General features: G+C 31.9%; 1 protein-coding gene and 1 long non-coding RNA gene across 3 annotated transcripts; one reads left to right on the top strand and one right to left on the bottom strand.

The window, feature by feature from the left end:
* Positions 1–281: 281 nt before the first annotated feature.
* Positions 282–7,629, bottom strand: LOC101507612 (ubiquitin carboxyl-terminal hydrolase 16). 2 transcript variants are annotated; one of them, XM_073368259.1, is made up of 11 exons: positions 6,826–7,629; positions 4,723–6,130; positions 4,558–4,646; positions 4,229–4,296; positions 3,946–4,108; positions 3,731–3,851; positions 3,373–3,530; positions 2,094–2,178; positions 1,782–1,994; positions 1,438–1,499; positions 282–1,144 (listed from the first exon to the last, which is right to left on the bottom strand). In XM_073368259.1, the coding sequence occupies exons 1-11, from the start codon at positions 7,110–7,112 to the stop codon at positions 427–429; spliced, it is 3,372 nt and encodes a 1,123-aa protein (XP_073224360.1). In that variant the 5' UTR covers positions 7,113–7,629; the 3' UTR covers positions 282–426. The 2 variants fall into 2 exon arrangements, with proteins under 2 accessions (XP_073224360.1, XP_004501631.1); XM_004501574.4 differs by having other exon boundaries at positions 4,211–4,296.
* Positions 7,630–11,908: 4,279 nt separating this feature from the next.
* LOC113786745 (uncharacterized) lies at positions 11,909–12,761 on the top strand. The gene is made up of 2 exons (XR_003473052.2): positions 11,909–12,145; positions 12,447–12,761. It is a non-coding gene; the product is annotated as an uncharacterized lncRNA (long non-coding RNA).
* Positions 12,762–16,174: the final 3,413 nt, after the last annotated feature.

The raw sequence follows: 16,174 nt of genomic DNA on the forward strand, positions 1-16,174 counted from the left end.
TCCAGTGTTTGATTGTTTTTTTTACGGGGTTGAAGATGAATGCTTCCCATGTTTCTTGTTTTGGTTTTTATGCCAATGCATATGTAGTTTTGCTAGTAACATGGCCATTTATAGCTCGCTAAATACTGAATTCAAGCAATCCCAATTCCCAAACAATTTTGCTGATGCTAAACACATTATAGTGCAAACCAAATGCATAATACAAATTTTATTCACACTTCATAGTAAGGTAAATATGTATAAAGTTCTTAAATCAAAATAATGAAAAGAGAACAATGCAATAATTCATAAAAGATGATTTTATTATAAAAATATACTTACGGCGATTTACAATGTATCTACATTTAGTTTAAGTCATTGGCAAAATGGTGTAGCTAACATCCCTCATTATTTACTTCATCAGGGGGCTCCCTAAAGATAAAATTTTCAATCAGTTCTTTTCCTTGACTTTCTACATGATATACCAGAGTTCATATCATTAAAATGGTTAGATCCTAGTTTCAGAAACGAGTCAGCGTCCCTACTATTACTATTGCTGCTAATGCTACTACTGTCTAATTTTCTATGCTGTAAAATTGAGTCAGAATGCAAATAAGAAATACCGCCACCCCTCCGCTCAACATCCCCCCGTTTGTTACTGAATAAAGGACTATCTGCCTTCGCATTTGAACCTGTGGGGTCTGGAGAAACTGAATCGTACTTGTCCATTTCGGATAGGGGCGAATGTCTACAATTCAAGGGAGATGAGGAGGATGAGGATGTGTCAGAATCGGAATTCCTCCACGCGTTACTCCATCCATGCCCTGAATCACCAAAAATATAATCGGAGAAGTCATCTGTGCTGGTTGAATCACGGGTGCTATCAGTACTGCAAGAACCTTCATCAGAATTGCTGCTGAAAAGGGATGAACTGTCGCTTGACGAGTCTTCTTCTAAAATCCTTTTCAGGTGGTGAAACTTTGAATAGAAAGACTCCAAGGTGGGTGATCCATCTGGAGATATTGAACTACTGATGGATTCAGCTGCACCAGAATTTGACGACATAAATCTTGGTTTCGTTGTAAGAGACTTTCCATTGACCTTGCTTTTTGAATCAGGGGATAGTATCCTGTTCCTAATTAATTTTGGGGCCCTTGGAGAGCACCTACAAGATGATTCAACTGGTCAGAGAAGCTAACAAATGACAATATAATTAAAAGGAACCTTGATTAAAGCCACCGCCAAATCTTTCAAAAATCAGTGGTTCAACCAGCCAGCACATGAACCTAATTATGATTTTGGTCTGATTATTTCTTATTATGCAGTCTGATTTATATTTGTTATTAGCCGGTTAAATCAAATTGAGCCAAAAGTCAGCCCTTAACAGCTGAATCTTGGTGTACTTTTTTCACATATTAACCACCCCTTACACACAACATACAAAAGCAGCTGGATTACCTTGCATAAAAAAGCATATATGCTCCTTTTGTCAAGACTCTCTCTAATTCAACAGCTGTCACCTGCAACACATACATACAGAAGAAGCTTAAGCCAAGGACAACACTATTGTTATTAAGATAAATCAGACTGAATAAACCCTGTGAAAAACCCACTCCTAAAACAGTACATGTAGCTCGAACTATTTGTTCATATTCATAACAGTGACAACAAATTTTGGTTATGCATTTGGTTTTTGAACTTACAAGTACCATGGACTACTAAGTAAAAAAAAACATTAATCAAGAGAAGCACCGGAAGACTGCTCTCAAGATGTGCGAACAAATAGAAACAAAGGGACTTACCACGCTGTCGTCAACCTTGAACCACTTGTTTTGGATATTCTTCAAGTAACACACATAGTGACCCGAAAAAGAAGCATTCATAATATCCAAATGAACAACCACTCCATACAATCTGTATATGGGTGTCTTATCACTCGTTCCACTCATGAAAGGCGCCAGGTCAAGTATTTCTGGAAATTGAATAGGCTTGTTGAGCTTCCCAAATTTTCCAGACTGCAACATATGTTCAACAAATGAGATAAACTCTGCATATACAGTCTGCAGAAAATGCAGATAATAACATCTTGTCTTTAAATTTAACATGTGAAATACCTGAAATCTCTTTAATGCAACTGTGAGAATATTGGGTGCCTCTGAAACTGTCAGCTTCTTCTTGGCCTTCTCGTACGATTTACATCTTAAAATGGAAATAGTGATTAATAATATGAAAAGTAATTTGAGTTCTAGTACTCAAAATAATATTCTTACATCTTAGAGATCCAAAATTCAAATAACTTGCCAGAGACGAATAAATACACTCCAAAGGCAGAGAGAGAGAGCAGCAGCAGAAACAATAACATGTAATTCAATTGGCTGTTAGAACCAAAATTTGTGGAAAACTGGGGTCACAATAAGACACAACTTTGCATAATTGATTTGAGAGATTGTTAACCAGGTCAATCATCAATGGCAAAAAGTATAATTCCATATTTTGTGGGTGTAAACTTGTGATAGTAGTAGCATCATGTGATGCTTCTATGAAGTATGAACAGCCATTAAGTTTCAACTTCCAATTTAACTGAACATCACTATAAACAGTTCCCTCGTGATAAAATAGATCTTAAGAAAAGGGATTTGTACAGGCTCAACGAAGGAAGGACATGCACAAACTATTCCATTTCTCTTACTTCGCAATTTAAGAGCCAATTTAGCAAAGTCATTATCCTTAGTTACATGAAATTCTTAATAGAAAGCGGGATTAATTTTGCATAATCAATTTGTAGTGGTGTAAAAAATAAACAAAAATCTAGTATTATTTGTTGAAACTTTCAACGGGTACTTGCCAAACACCCTTATCCTCATTATTCTGGATATATTTGTTAAATTTAGCTCCTAACTGTCCTGAGTCAAGAAGAGACTAGACTACACATATGTTTTACTAGAATGGGAAAAAGAAAGTCATCCTAGAGCCCCAATATCTCGTCCAACTTCAGAACTGTATGCACCAATGTGTTTTTTAAAGTATTAACCGCTTAATCATAATGATGAAATCATAAGGTAAGATGTGAAATAGACATTTAGCGCGTAGAATGGTGGGCTGCAAGTGTGTGAAAGAAGGAATAAGGGAAAGACTGGGGGAACATTACAAGCAGCTCAGAAAAGGATAAAAGAAGAATCGGTTAGATGTGGGAAGGTTGTGAAGAAACTGGCATAGTATGAGTGGAGGACTTTTTCTTCATTTTCTGGTCTTGGTTTGTTTCTGTTTTGGAGGGATCACAAAAATCTACCTCGGAAGTAACTATTCTACATATTTTATTTTTAAGAAATTTCTATCACATGTTAAGATTGAAAGCTTTGAAGAGGGCAAGAGGCCTCCCAAACATCAACCAACCTGACACAGTGGTACTTGTTTTCTCCATCCAAAGTCTCAGTGCTTGTAAACCGTCGAAGAGCCTCCGCCAGTGTTGATATCTCCCCTTCTATCTCAACAGTTAGATCCATCATCCTTTCTTGACGCTCAGACTTCCCACCACATTTCATGCATTTTATCTGCCAAACATGAGGTGAATGTTCACTATCCTTGTTATTTCCATTCAACAGATGTTAAAATGGATTAATTACAATGACTCGTGACAATCAAATTATCTGTTTCAAAAACAAGTCACACTGTATTGCACTGTGACTGGGGAATAAAGAAATCATGGCAGATAATTGTGTATTAATCTTACCAGATAGAAATATAAAATTACCTTTGATCGAAGGTAGCCTCCAAATGTTTGACCCATTAAAGTAGTGTCCTCTTCCAACGAACCCGATACATTTTCCCCAGCTTCCATAAGGCAAACAGATTGCATTGTGTCAATAGCATGTCTGCCAAGTATGTCACATGATTAGCTTCAAATGAATTATAAAACCATAATTTCATGTATCAGTATTACAAGGCTAAAAAGGTATAAAAGAATACCTTAGAAATTCATGTGCATCTTCTTCTTTGCCATTACCAAGATGACTCCCAATACTCTGCAGTTGAGAGAGTATGGCCATTGGAGATAGTGGAGATTTTGTATCCTTTGACTTCAAAATCAAACTTTCAAATTCACAGACGAAACACCATTTTTTATTTGCACCTGAAATTTACCAAAGGGAAATGGTTACAAGTTACAATAGACAGAATTCAAGAAATATGGCATGTGATGATTCAATGATGGAAACTCCCATTTAACACATACATGATTTAGAATGAAGACCTTGAAGCAAATAAGAAGTTAAGGGTGGTGTAAAAGCTAGGCATTGAAGTACAGCATTAGCATAACAACTGCAAAAAAAGTTAACAAGTTAGAAAAGCAGAAAAATAGACAGAACAGTAAAAGAACAATTGATTCCAGAAAAAAAAATTAAAAACCCAACCATTTGCATAAATCATTTTATAATACAGCAAAAAAAATCCTTATTGGGTATTGGCAATGAAAGATTATCTTTTACAACCTATTATATTGTAAACCTATAAAATATAAATCCACAAAGAAACATGATCCAATTACCCCCTAACATGTTCATCATTAATTTCAAATTATACCTGTTTCCACAATTTATAAGACCGAATGGCTGCAACTCCACCTTGTTGAAGTTATAAAGCTTGACAAATAATTCGTACGGAAAAAGACCCTGCAGCAGTTATAAGAGTGATGTAACAGTTCCTCTAGGCAAAAAATTAATGCACAGAGATTTGTTCTAGAAGAACCTTGTCATTGTATTTTCCAGCAATATCACTCCCAACTGCTAAAGGAATGTGCTTTGACAAATTTGATCCTCTAAACTGATCAACGACTTTTAAAACAGATGTTTTCAAGCCACTTTTGGAATTTGCAGAAGAGCTAGCAACATAAGAAGAAGTGACTGTCCCAATTTCTATGCCATTATTCCTATGTTCTGTACCGTGCTGAGAATGTCCTTCAGTTGTAGAAGCTAATTTAGAATCAGCAAGCTCAAATGGCTGACATCTAATATCGGTGGACTTCAAGGTATGGCCATGATTGTCCACGACGTGATTTGATGCCACAGAGACAGATGATTGCAAGTTATTGATGTTCATAGCATCAGCAGAACATTGATCTTTACCAACATTGGGGGATCGGGAGGAAAAGGAATATAGAGGTGGCTTAGAGCTGTCTTTAGATTCACAACCACTGGGAATATTGCTCATAAAATTGGAACCATCGTCGATGATGAATGAGAGGTTTTTCGCCTTTAAAGAATCCATGTTGTCATACTCAGAAGATGTTGATCCTAGATTTTTCTTATTCTTCCCAACAGAGTTTTGAAGAGTGTCATCGGGCAAAGATTCCTTAGCCTCAGTATCTCGTACATGCAAAGGAGGCATGGGGCTGAAATGAAAGCGAAATGACAATCCAGAATCAGTCTTTTCACCGGTGGATTCATCATAATGGGATGGACAAATGTCATTATTAGTCTCAACTTTAATCCCTCCAGAATCAAAAGCTTGATCCCAGAATCCAGAAGACTCAATTTTCACCCCTTTCAACATGCTCGAGCCTGATGCACCATTTGATGCAAGCCTCCTCTCTTCTTTACTAGAACCATGTGCATTATTATTTAATTTATGAATTGTAGAAGAACCATCAATTGAATCAAGCAAACTAGCAAACTTTGGTGAAGAAGATACAGCTGAATCCATCCTGCTATCGCTGGTGGTTTTATCAGGAATGTCAAGGTTGGGAACAACAGAAATATGTCCCTCAGATCTGCCATGCCCATTTGAGATGATACTCTCACAAACAGAGGAATCATCAGATGAATCACTACAGGTTGTGGAAGCTGAAAATCTAGAAAACGAGTTACTGGATAGTTCGGTATTCGAGTCTGCTAACTTTTCCTCTGCAAGTGACCCAGATATAATATTATCATCCTTTCCAAATGAAACCTCAGGAGAAAAGCTGGTATCTTCAGAGGGTATTTTACACTCTGCCCCTCCGCTTTCAGATTTCTCCTCACGAATACCAGTGTAGTCTTGCACCACTTCCCTCTTGTGAATATCACTTATTACACCATCACTTTGATGAGTTTTGCTCGGAGGATGGCATTCAAATTTGTGACCTTGACGCCAATGAACGGTTTGGCAATGAGCAGAACTGAAAATCAGGAAACCAATCAAATGAGAAACAGACATTATTATTACAAAAGTACTCTAACAGAAATATGTTTTTTTAAAAAAAAAACAATGCATTGACAACCCATTAATACTAAACATCACAGGTCCTTTCAATATTCAACATAGTGTCTAAAAGGGATCACAACTCATAAAACCTTGTCTCAAAATCATGAGAAAAGAAAAACCATTTAGAAACGTATGTTTTCCCTATTCCAATTCTTAAATATCTTCAATCAACCACAATCTCACGCCTCTATCAAAAGTAGCAGTATGATTTCTATTTCTACTAGGCTACCGGCAATAACCATGAGAAAGGAACAGCCAACAATCCCATCTATGCTCTTCAATTTATATTCAAGAATGGGCTTCAAAAATAGAAGAACTCCTATAGAGGATCCAAAACAAGCCAAAGATTATGAATATTTTTACCTTGTAGCTTATGATAAGTAAACACAAATCTAACATATTATAGTGTAGCAACCATAAGAGATACACTTCAATCAACAACATCAAAATTAATATTCCCAACAATTAAAAAAAAAGCACTACACAGCAGAATCATAAGGGAAAAAAAAAAAAGAATCCAATCAATTCATGCTACACAAAAAAAAAAAAAAAAATCGAATGGTTTAGCGCAATTTATAACAAATTGAAATTAAAACAGCTATAACGCACCAATAGCGAACGGATTTGCACTGAGCGCAGCGCGCAGTGGCGGGAAAATAGCAGAGAGCGCATTGATAGTTATAAGTGGCGGGAACCACCGTGCCGTACACACCGGACGCCTCTGTCTCTGCCCTAGCAGTTTCCTCAGCTGCCAAAATCAAAAGCCTATTGATCTCTTCATTTCTAGCCACCGCAAGCTTCCATTTCCGGCGAATTACAAAGCCAATCACTGGCAACACGACACAAACCACCACAAGGACCAGGCTCGAAAACCCTAGATCCCCGGTGACACGCATTTATCTTACACCTATACACATCCAGCGTAGGCGAAAGGATTTAAATCGCTACATCACCGCCACACAGGAAGGAATCGTCGACAGCGGAGCAACCTGAAAAAAGCCTAAACTCAATCTCTTAGTTGATTGGACGGTGACGTAGTTACGGAAGCCTGTGACGGTGAGATTAACAAGGAAAATAATCGATTCCGTTGAGCTAAAAATGTATCGTGTTGTTGTTGGCGTTTGCAAGTAAACTGAAGATGCCACTGAAAATTGAAAAACGAAGGAAAACGCAAGTCTCGTGGTTTGATTCTCGCAAGGCGTTAGTTTCTTGTTTTCTTCGGTTGTTGGGATCAAAAATAACGTTTTAGAGAGAGAAACCTCGCGCGGTAATTTAAGTATATATGTAAATAAATAAATAAAAGAAGGTAGGATTAATTAATGAATAATGTATAAATATAAATTGGAAGTTAGGGGAGGTTGATTGTGGAGGGAAAGGAATTTGGTTGTTGGAAAGCGTGAAATGTTAATTCCTCCTTCGTAGTCTGAAATATTCGGCTCGGATCACGAATATCAAAACCGGTTCGAGTCCGGTTCAGTGATTGAGAGAAAAAAGCTGAGCAGTGTGACTTGGAATGTTGCCTGTGAGGGCACGTGAAAGTAGGACCTCGTTTGGAACGTCACCAATACGGAAATATTCTCATGGTTTCCGATTCGGGAATAGGACGGTGGATGTGGGGTCCCCATTCGACCCTGGTCACTCACCATACAGTGCCTTCACTCTGTTTTTTGGTGTAAATTGTCTATAGATTCTGTGGGATGCAATTAATAAAGTTAACCATTTTACAAGTTAAATTTGTCTTCTTTACGTGTGGGTCGATACTAGGACGTAGACCCACGCGGCTTTTGATTATAGGGAAAGGATACTTGACTTTATAGATAAGAAATTTTCTCATGTACTACCATGATAACGATTATGACTTAACTTTTTCGAGGCAATTAGTAAACATGAGTGGGCTATCATGTACAACAGTGGATCACATCCGTTCACTTAGGGATGATAAAAACTTCATATCTTACGTTAGTCACAAGCACATAACAAACAATTTAATAATAAGGATAACAAGGATTTTATTTATAATAATGAAGGCAAAATTAAAAACAAATTATAATAAACTATAAGTTCGTAAATTACTTTAATTAATATATCAAAAAGTATTATAAGCTCGTAAATGACATTTACTAAAAATAGTTTATAAACAATATTTAGAAGTAATTATATGTGTTTTGTGATGTGACATCAAAAAGATAAAAGAGACAAATAGAGATAGTATGTTGAATTGTTGATAGGTGTGGGTGTCATAGATATAAATGTTAAATAAGTTTATAGTTTTATAAAATTTCATTATTTTATTTTTATAAATAAATTTATCAAATATTAGTTCTTTAAAAAAATTTGTTTTTATTTTTGATTTATGATTTTAAATCAACTATTATGTATTTTTAAATTTTTTTTAATAATACTTGGGACATTGTAATAATTTTTCTACAAAAACTTAGAAATTTTTAAGAAATTATATATTAAATATGAATTTTTAAGCATAATAAGTTTAAAAATTCTTATTTAATTAATTATTTGTTGAAAAATTATAAATCTTTGTATGAAATTGATAAACATGTTTTAAACATTAATATAAAAAATTATTAAAAAATTTAAAAGATACACAATAGTCGATATAAAATTAGGAATCAATAATGAAAATAATTTTTTTTTCAGAGGCTAAAAATTGATGAATTTTATATAAAAACTAAAAATAAAATAATAAAAATTTATTTAATCCTATCTATAATATGTGAAAAAGAATTGAAAGGAAAGAAATATTAAAAACATATGTAATAAGACAAATGAAAAAATATATTACTCATAACCTACTTGAATTAACTTATAAAAAAATATGTTATAAGTTGTAAACTCATAAATGAGTGTTATTAACATGAGTTTATAAGCTATAAACTCATTTATTTAGTATTGTTAAACATAATAATAGTTTTAAAAATTTAACAATAAAGAGCTATTCACACAATTAATATCATTAATTTTCACCACTTACAAAATAGGGAGGATATATGCGCTGTGATGTAAACATCACAAGAATAAAAGAGATCAATAGAGAGGGGTGAATATCTCATTGTGAAAAAGAAACGAAAGATTAAAAACAATATCCGGTAATGAGACAAATAAGAAAGATATTACTAAAATAAAAATATATGATTAAATATATTTTTAATCATTATAAAATTATGATTTTTTAAGTTTAATCTCTAAAAAATATTTTTTTCATTTTTTAATCTTTATTTTAATTTTATAAAAATTAAAAGTATCATTTTTATAAAAAAAATTAACATAAAGACTAAAAGTGAATAAAAACATAAAGACTAGAATGTTGATATTTTTTTATAGACAGTAAAAATAAAATTTGAAAATTTACAGGAACTTAAAAATTATTTAATTCTAAAAAATAAAAGCAAAAGGACAAAAAAATATCTTAGTATTTCCAAAGCAAAAATATAAAACAAAATACATATTGGTATGTGAAATAAATAAAAGCATAAACTAATATTAATACTTAATAAATTAAAATGATGAAGTATAAAAAATTATAAAACTGTCACCAGGAAGGAAAATTTCTATATACAAACTCAACTACTTTTAAATATAAAAATAGAGATTGTGTATATTGAACGTGTTCAACGATATTTTTATAATATACATAACTTGATTATTTTAATTTACAATTCACGAGGATGAAATATTCTATTTTAATAAGCAACTATGACATATTTTACAAAAGTTCATACATAGTTAATGTCTATATTTTGTGCATATCGAGTAAATTACTCTTTGTGCATAAATGTATTTGTTTTTATATATTAAAAAGTTTTAATTTGTTTGAGGAACAAGACTTAAGGTAGTTCATAAACAATACTGGCACTATTTTATCAATTAAGGCGCTCTTTATTAAATATAAATTTGTGCATTTGTGTACAAGATTTAAATGCAAAAGATACATAGGAGATGTAAATAGAAATCAGAAAGATGACATCATATGTGGAAAACGAGCTTGAAAAATAATGGTTTAGTCGAGTATGATTCCCAATTGGTCGACCTTATCCTTAAATCCTTTAATATTATTCCTTAACAGCTTAAAAACATTTGACTTCATTTTTAAAGCTCCCTCCTTTTTTTAATTGTTTAAAGCTCACTAAGAGCATTTCCTTTTTTAGTTACTTGTGTTTACCATGAAGATATTAATTGTGTTGATAAGTTTCTCTTCCTAGATAAGTTTTGCACTGCAATAGATAGATTGATACTTCATAAATATATATAGATTTAAATAATTTCTCATGTATGGTTTTGGTGTATGTTTCTTTTTTTTTCCTTCTCCTTTATTAATACTAATATTTTTGGAAGTGTGTAAATGATTATTGATGATTAAGGTGTCGTCGTAGCTGGAATTTTTTTTTAATAATATTTTTATACTTTTAATTTTTTTATTTAAAGAAAAATACTTTATGAATACATTCATAACACTTACTAAATTTTACAAAATCTTAGATGTGTCCTAAATTTTAACAAGTCTATGTGGCATTTCACATTAAATTGCATGGGAACCTATTTTGCCATGACTTGACTCGAATAAGTTTTCTTTTCATTACATGAGACTCAAATCAAATCTAACTCACCAAATTGGGGAATAAAAAAAAGTTTTATCCCTTAATTTATTTAATCACATTTACGTTATAGAAAACTTAAATTAACTTTGCTGGTACATTAGTTTTTTTTCCTCCCTAAATCAACTTTGCTGGTACAATAGTAATTCTTTTTTAATTTAATATTCTGAAAAATATTTTTAAAAATTGTTTTTTTTTTGTTTTTTAGAAAATATACAAAAGAGATATAGCGAGTAGTTTGAGAAAATGTCGGGTAAAAATATAATTGTTGAAATAGAAGGTTAACTTTTCTAAAAGTGTGTTTGAATGAGAAAATTTGATGAGGGTGTAATTTTTTAGAAGAATTCAAATCCTTCAAGCAAATTATTTTGTTTGAATAATAAATTTGAAAAAATTTTAAAATAAAGTAATTTCACGAGATATTTTTATCAAATATAAATTTAGAGAATTTCAAATACCACTTAAAATCTAAGAATTTCAAATTCTCCCTTTACTTAATAAATCATGAAACGATCTATATAATTTTTGCAAGTTTACAATTTTAACCTAGTATATTTCAATTTGCATATTAGTCTCTATTTTTCTTTTCCAAATTGGTCCTTAAATTTTTTCAAATTTTGCAAATTGGTCCTTCAAAATTGTTCTTTACAAAATGTCAGTTTTTGCCTAATTTTTTTTGAAATTTATAACAATAGTCCAGTTTTAAATAACAATTCTTTTATCCAAACAACAAAAATTATAAATTGAAGAAATTCAACTGAAATATTTGAATCGACTGAAATTTTATTTTCCTAAAATTACTAAGTCTCTCATCAAAACACATTATAATAGTGAATTTGTGTTATTTCTTTCCCATGTTAAATTTGTAAAGGCCAGTCCACTTTTTTAGTTGGTGATTGTTCATCGAATTTTCAAATTTTACTCATAAATATAAAAAATACTATCAATATCACGTTTCCAATAATATTTTTATTTAATTTTTTAACGACTGAAATCACTATTCCGAGATATCACCGTATTTTATGAGGGCTTAATAACATCCCTCTTCTTTTTTTTGGGTTAAAAAAGCTCATTTAATACAACCCACTAAACTCGTCTCCTTCTTTTATTAAACATCGAATCACGTTGACAAAAAAAAAAAACACCAATACATAACAAACAGAGCAAGAAAAAAAAAAACATTAAGGGTAATGCCCTTCTTCAAAATAATATGTGTGCTTTGATTACATGTTTGTTAACATTGTTGATTAAATGAACTAATGACAATGTCTTCATCGGGTGTTAAAAGGAAGGAAATAAGTTACACAATTTCTGTTGAGGTAGGCTTTTGCATTACTTATTTTGTATTGATCTGTTTAAACATAACATGTTATTTCCCTCGCCTAATATATGATTATATCATTATGTTTTCTATGGTTGGGCTAATAGGTGATTGGGTTGAGGGTATATCATCCATGTTCAATTCTTATTAAGAGGAAATTGTTTATGTCCACATATAAGTCACAGAACAGAACTATGATAAACTGTATTTTTTGTGGTAGATGCATGTGAATGAGACCTTGATTTACTTTGCACTCCAATTTTACGTATCTAAATCTTGTTAATTTCATATGAAATCAGTGGATGAAGGACAAACTACTTTCTGCACATGCACCCGTTGTGATCATCTAGAATTAAATTGGAAACTGTGTATGAACAAATTGTCTCCTTGGCTGAATTGTGCTCCCATTTTCTACCAAACCATAATTTAGAGTATTGACTATGTAAGTGGAAGTTTGGATTCTATATGTAGCTTGTAGATGAAAGATTTCCTGGAAATGTATACTAAAAATGACTTGGAATTCCGTTTGAGGTGGTTGCGATCATTGCGAGTGTCTAGTTTTTGTTTTTGAAAATAAATTTTTAATTTGCTCCGATAAAATGAGACTTATGGAACTTGATTTTTTCCTTAATTTTAAAATAATTTAAAAAAAAAAAAACTCAATTGAAGAAATAAATTTTATAATTTCTATTTTTGTTTTCAAATTATCATGTCACTATTATTAATTATAAACATCACTCTAACAATCATCACTTCCAATTACCGCCACCTTCACCTCCGACCATTGCCGCCACCAAGACCACCTACATCGCCATCAACTACTTATCTCCAACCACCACCAACACTACCAGAACCACTACCATCATCATTAATCACCCACCTCCAACCACTAACACTAACCACCATCTATAACTACAACCACCACCAACCCAACATCCTACCCCCGACCTCCAACTACCATCTCCCATCACTAACCACTACCTTTGACCACCATCTTCAATCATCCCAATTATCACTATCCACTTTCGGCTAGTGACATGACAACCGACCCCTAACTCTGACAACCACCACTGCGATCACCACCTACCACACACCTCCGACCACTCATCTCTACCACCACCATCGACCACTCACCTCCAACCACCATATCTCACTACAATCCACTACTACATTCATGTTGGTCCCACTTCGACCATCACCTTCAACTATCAACTTTTTAAGTATCACTTTTGACCGTTGCACTTGCGATAATTATTTTCCACAACTACTACTGTTACTAAAATTATTATAAATTAAAACTCAATTAAGAGTTGAAATTCATAACTCAAAACTAAAATTGAAATTTCAAAACTCAAACTAATTTTAGTTTTAAATTTTTTTATAACAGACAATAAAAAATTCACCCCGAACAAGACCAAATTTTATTGGTGTTAGATATAAAGTACGTCTGGTGGCCGCTGGCTATGCACATAAACAACATTTTTACTATTTTATCCTATCAAATTTTGATTGCTTCTTCATTAGTACTCGCATATTGTGATCTGGTGTTACTAGTAGTTCCTCTAAACAGGTTAGTAATTAGGTTTAAGACTTGCGTAGCATGCCATCAAAATTGATCTATTCTTGTGCTGATGCTTAAGATAACACTCTGAATATATTATTATGATAAAAAAATTTACTTTAAAAGGCTTGTTATTTTTCAACAAGTTTGGAGATTATATTGAAAATTTATGCGGATAAACTTTTATTACGTCTTAAACTAATGAAAAAAATCTATACTGCTTTTGTTCATCGTCTAAGTTAAATTTTAGATCTCCATCTCCGTCTTTAATGGGATTGGGTTTCTCCATCCCACTCTCCCCCATTTATATATATATATATATATGTATATATTAAAATTATTCCAATTTTTAAAATTAATCTGCAATTTAATCAATGAAGTTCAACAAAGTTCTATTCATTGGAGAAGAAACCATGCATGAGAGTGAGAGGTGGACACTTGGAGAAAAGTTGTATGTTGACAGAAGCTGCGTTCTATATAAACGTTGTGTAAGACTCCAAGTGGAAGAGATATAAAACTGTTACTAAAATAGGGCATAACTAGGTTGGTCTTTTACACACTTAAAATTATAATTAATTAGTTAATTTAATTCACTTTTAAGTACTTTGTAAAATAAATAGTGTATGCTATAATTGAATTGGTCTTTTCTTGTTGAACTTTTTTTTATTTGAGAACATATAGCTAATGTTGGTAGTTTGGAAGAGGATATATTTAAGTGATAAGAATATTATGGTTGATTATCTACTAATAAAATAGTACAATTAATGTTTGTTATTGTAAAAAAAGTCGCAATAAATTTTGAAGCAATACCTAATAGTGTCAATCATTCGAATTCATTTGTTTGTTTTTCTCTATTTTGAATGGAAAATAAATATCAATTTATTTTTTTTCGGATTCCTTTAGTTAGAGTGTGTGACTGTGAGTTAGTTTTTAGAGAATTTTGAAGAATTAAATTTATATTTTGATATTTTAAAAAATTAACGTGATAATATATACCGTCTATTATGATATTTTTTCAATTTTTTAAAATTTCATCTACATATTAAAATATAGACTTAATATTTTTTTTTATAGATTTCATCCAAAATTTAATTCCCAAATAGACACTTATTATAGTAGCCGTTAAGCCGTTAGTTTTGTACTAGTATAACTACATGTGCCTTTTTCAGTTTGAACACGGGTGCATGAAAACACGCCGTTAAAATGGCAACGAAATGGATGCATCACATTGTACGCAAATAGATCCATAGAAGACAAAATATATAGAGCTAAAAAATGATTGAGCAACTTGGAAATCAATGATTAATTAATTATTTGATTTGATATAATATGTGGGGTTAGTGAATTCTATATTTATATTTTGATGATTTGAATGTAATACTTATCTATAGCTAGACATGCAAATTAAAACTGGAATTATAAGGGAAGGGTCCATCTCCATCTAGGTATGAGAATTTAGCTAAAAGTCTTTGAATGCCCGTGACCGACCGCATCTCGTGTAAAACATTCATTTACGGACAAAATATCCAGCGTTGTCAATTTATAATCACCGCAAATATCTCCATACAAAACCACAATTGATCACGAGCGATCTAACTTTTCTAACTACTACAATTCTTATCCATCCAATACTACCTTCTCAAACCACATTTACTCAAAAAGAAAATGTTCAATTATTTCAACAACATGCACAAACAGCTACATGTAACTCTCAATGGGACAATGGCACCAGTGAAGTCCCAAATTAACTTTGTCATTTTTCACCACACCAATGATATATTATACGCCCTCTTTCCTTTCTGTCTTTTTTATTTATTTTATTTTAACATATATCCATTAATGCACACTGTTCTATATGCCTGCATGTGTATTTAAAACTAGTTATGTCTATTTTGTTTCTTGTCTTTCCTTCCATTTCCATGAAGATACTAGCTTATTACTTCATCGTTTTTTATTAAATATATCAATTTAGTTTTATTTATATTTTTGAGACGTCGGAACATTTATATAACCAGGGAAATTGATAATAATTACACTTTATGTAATATAAAATGCCCCCAATGTAAACTTAACTAAAGTCTAGATGTCCAAATTCAAGAAATGTGTTGTAATTTTTTTTGGTGGTACATGTGGTCTACAAAGATTATGATACCCAATTTATATTAAAATAACAAAGAAAATTATAATATAAAAAATAATAATTTTAGTCATCCAATATATCATCTCTAATACAAATTTGGATTCCCTGTGACTACAATCAGGAAATCACATTTACATCTTCACACATTATATTACCTCGACCATTAATTTAATATTAAACGTTTTAAACTACACAATAATAACATCAGTATAAAACACAATCAAATCCATTTCATGTTTAACATTGCCACAAAACTAGAAACTGATTGAGTCGTATTTCATATATAAATTTAAGTTATTATTTCAATATTTTTTAGTATTAAAATA

This window comes from Cicer arietinum, chromosome 5 (assembly GCF_000331145.2).
Source record: "Cicer arietinum cultivar CDC Frontier isolate Library 1 chromosome 5, Cicar.CDCFrontier_v2.0, whole genome shotgun sequence".
In the NCBI taxonomy this organism is placed as follows: Eukaryota; Viridiplantae; Streptophyta; class Magnoliopsida; order Fabales; family Fabaceae; genus Cicer; species Cicer arietinum.

Excerpts from the sequence above, each read along its gene's own strand:
- LOC101507612 (XM_004501574.4), bottom strand. The coding sequence starts at position 7,112 with ATGCGTGTCACCGGGGATCTAGGGTTTTCGAGCCTGGTCCTTGTGGTG. Across the intron at positions 3,852-3,945 it reads GATGCACATGAATTTCTAAG|ACATGCTATTGACACAATGC; the intron begins GTATTCTTTTAT and ends CATACTTGGCAG. Across the intron at positions 2,179-3,372 it reads AACAAGTACCACTGTGTCAG|ATGTAAATCGTACGAGAAGG; the intron begins GTTGGTTGATGT and ends TTCCATTTTAAG.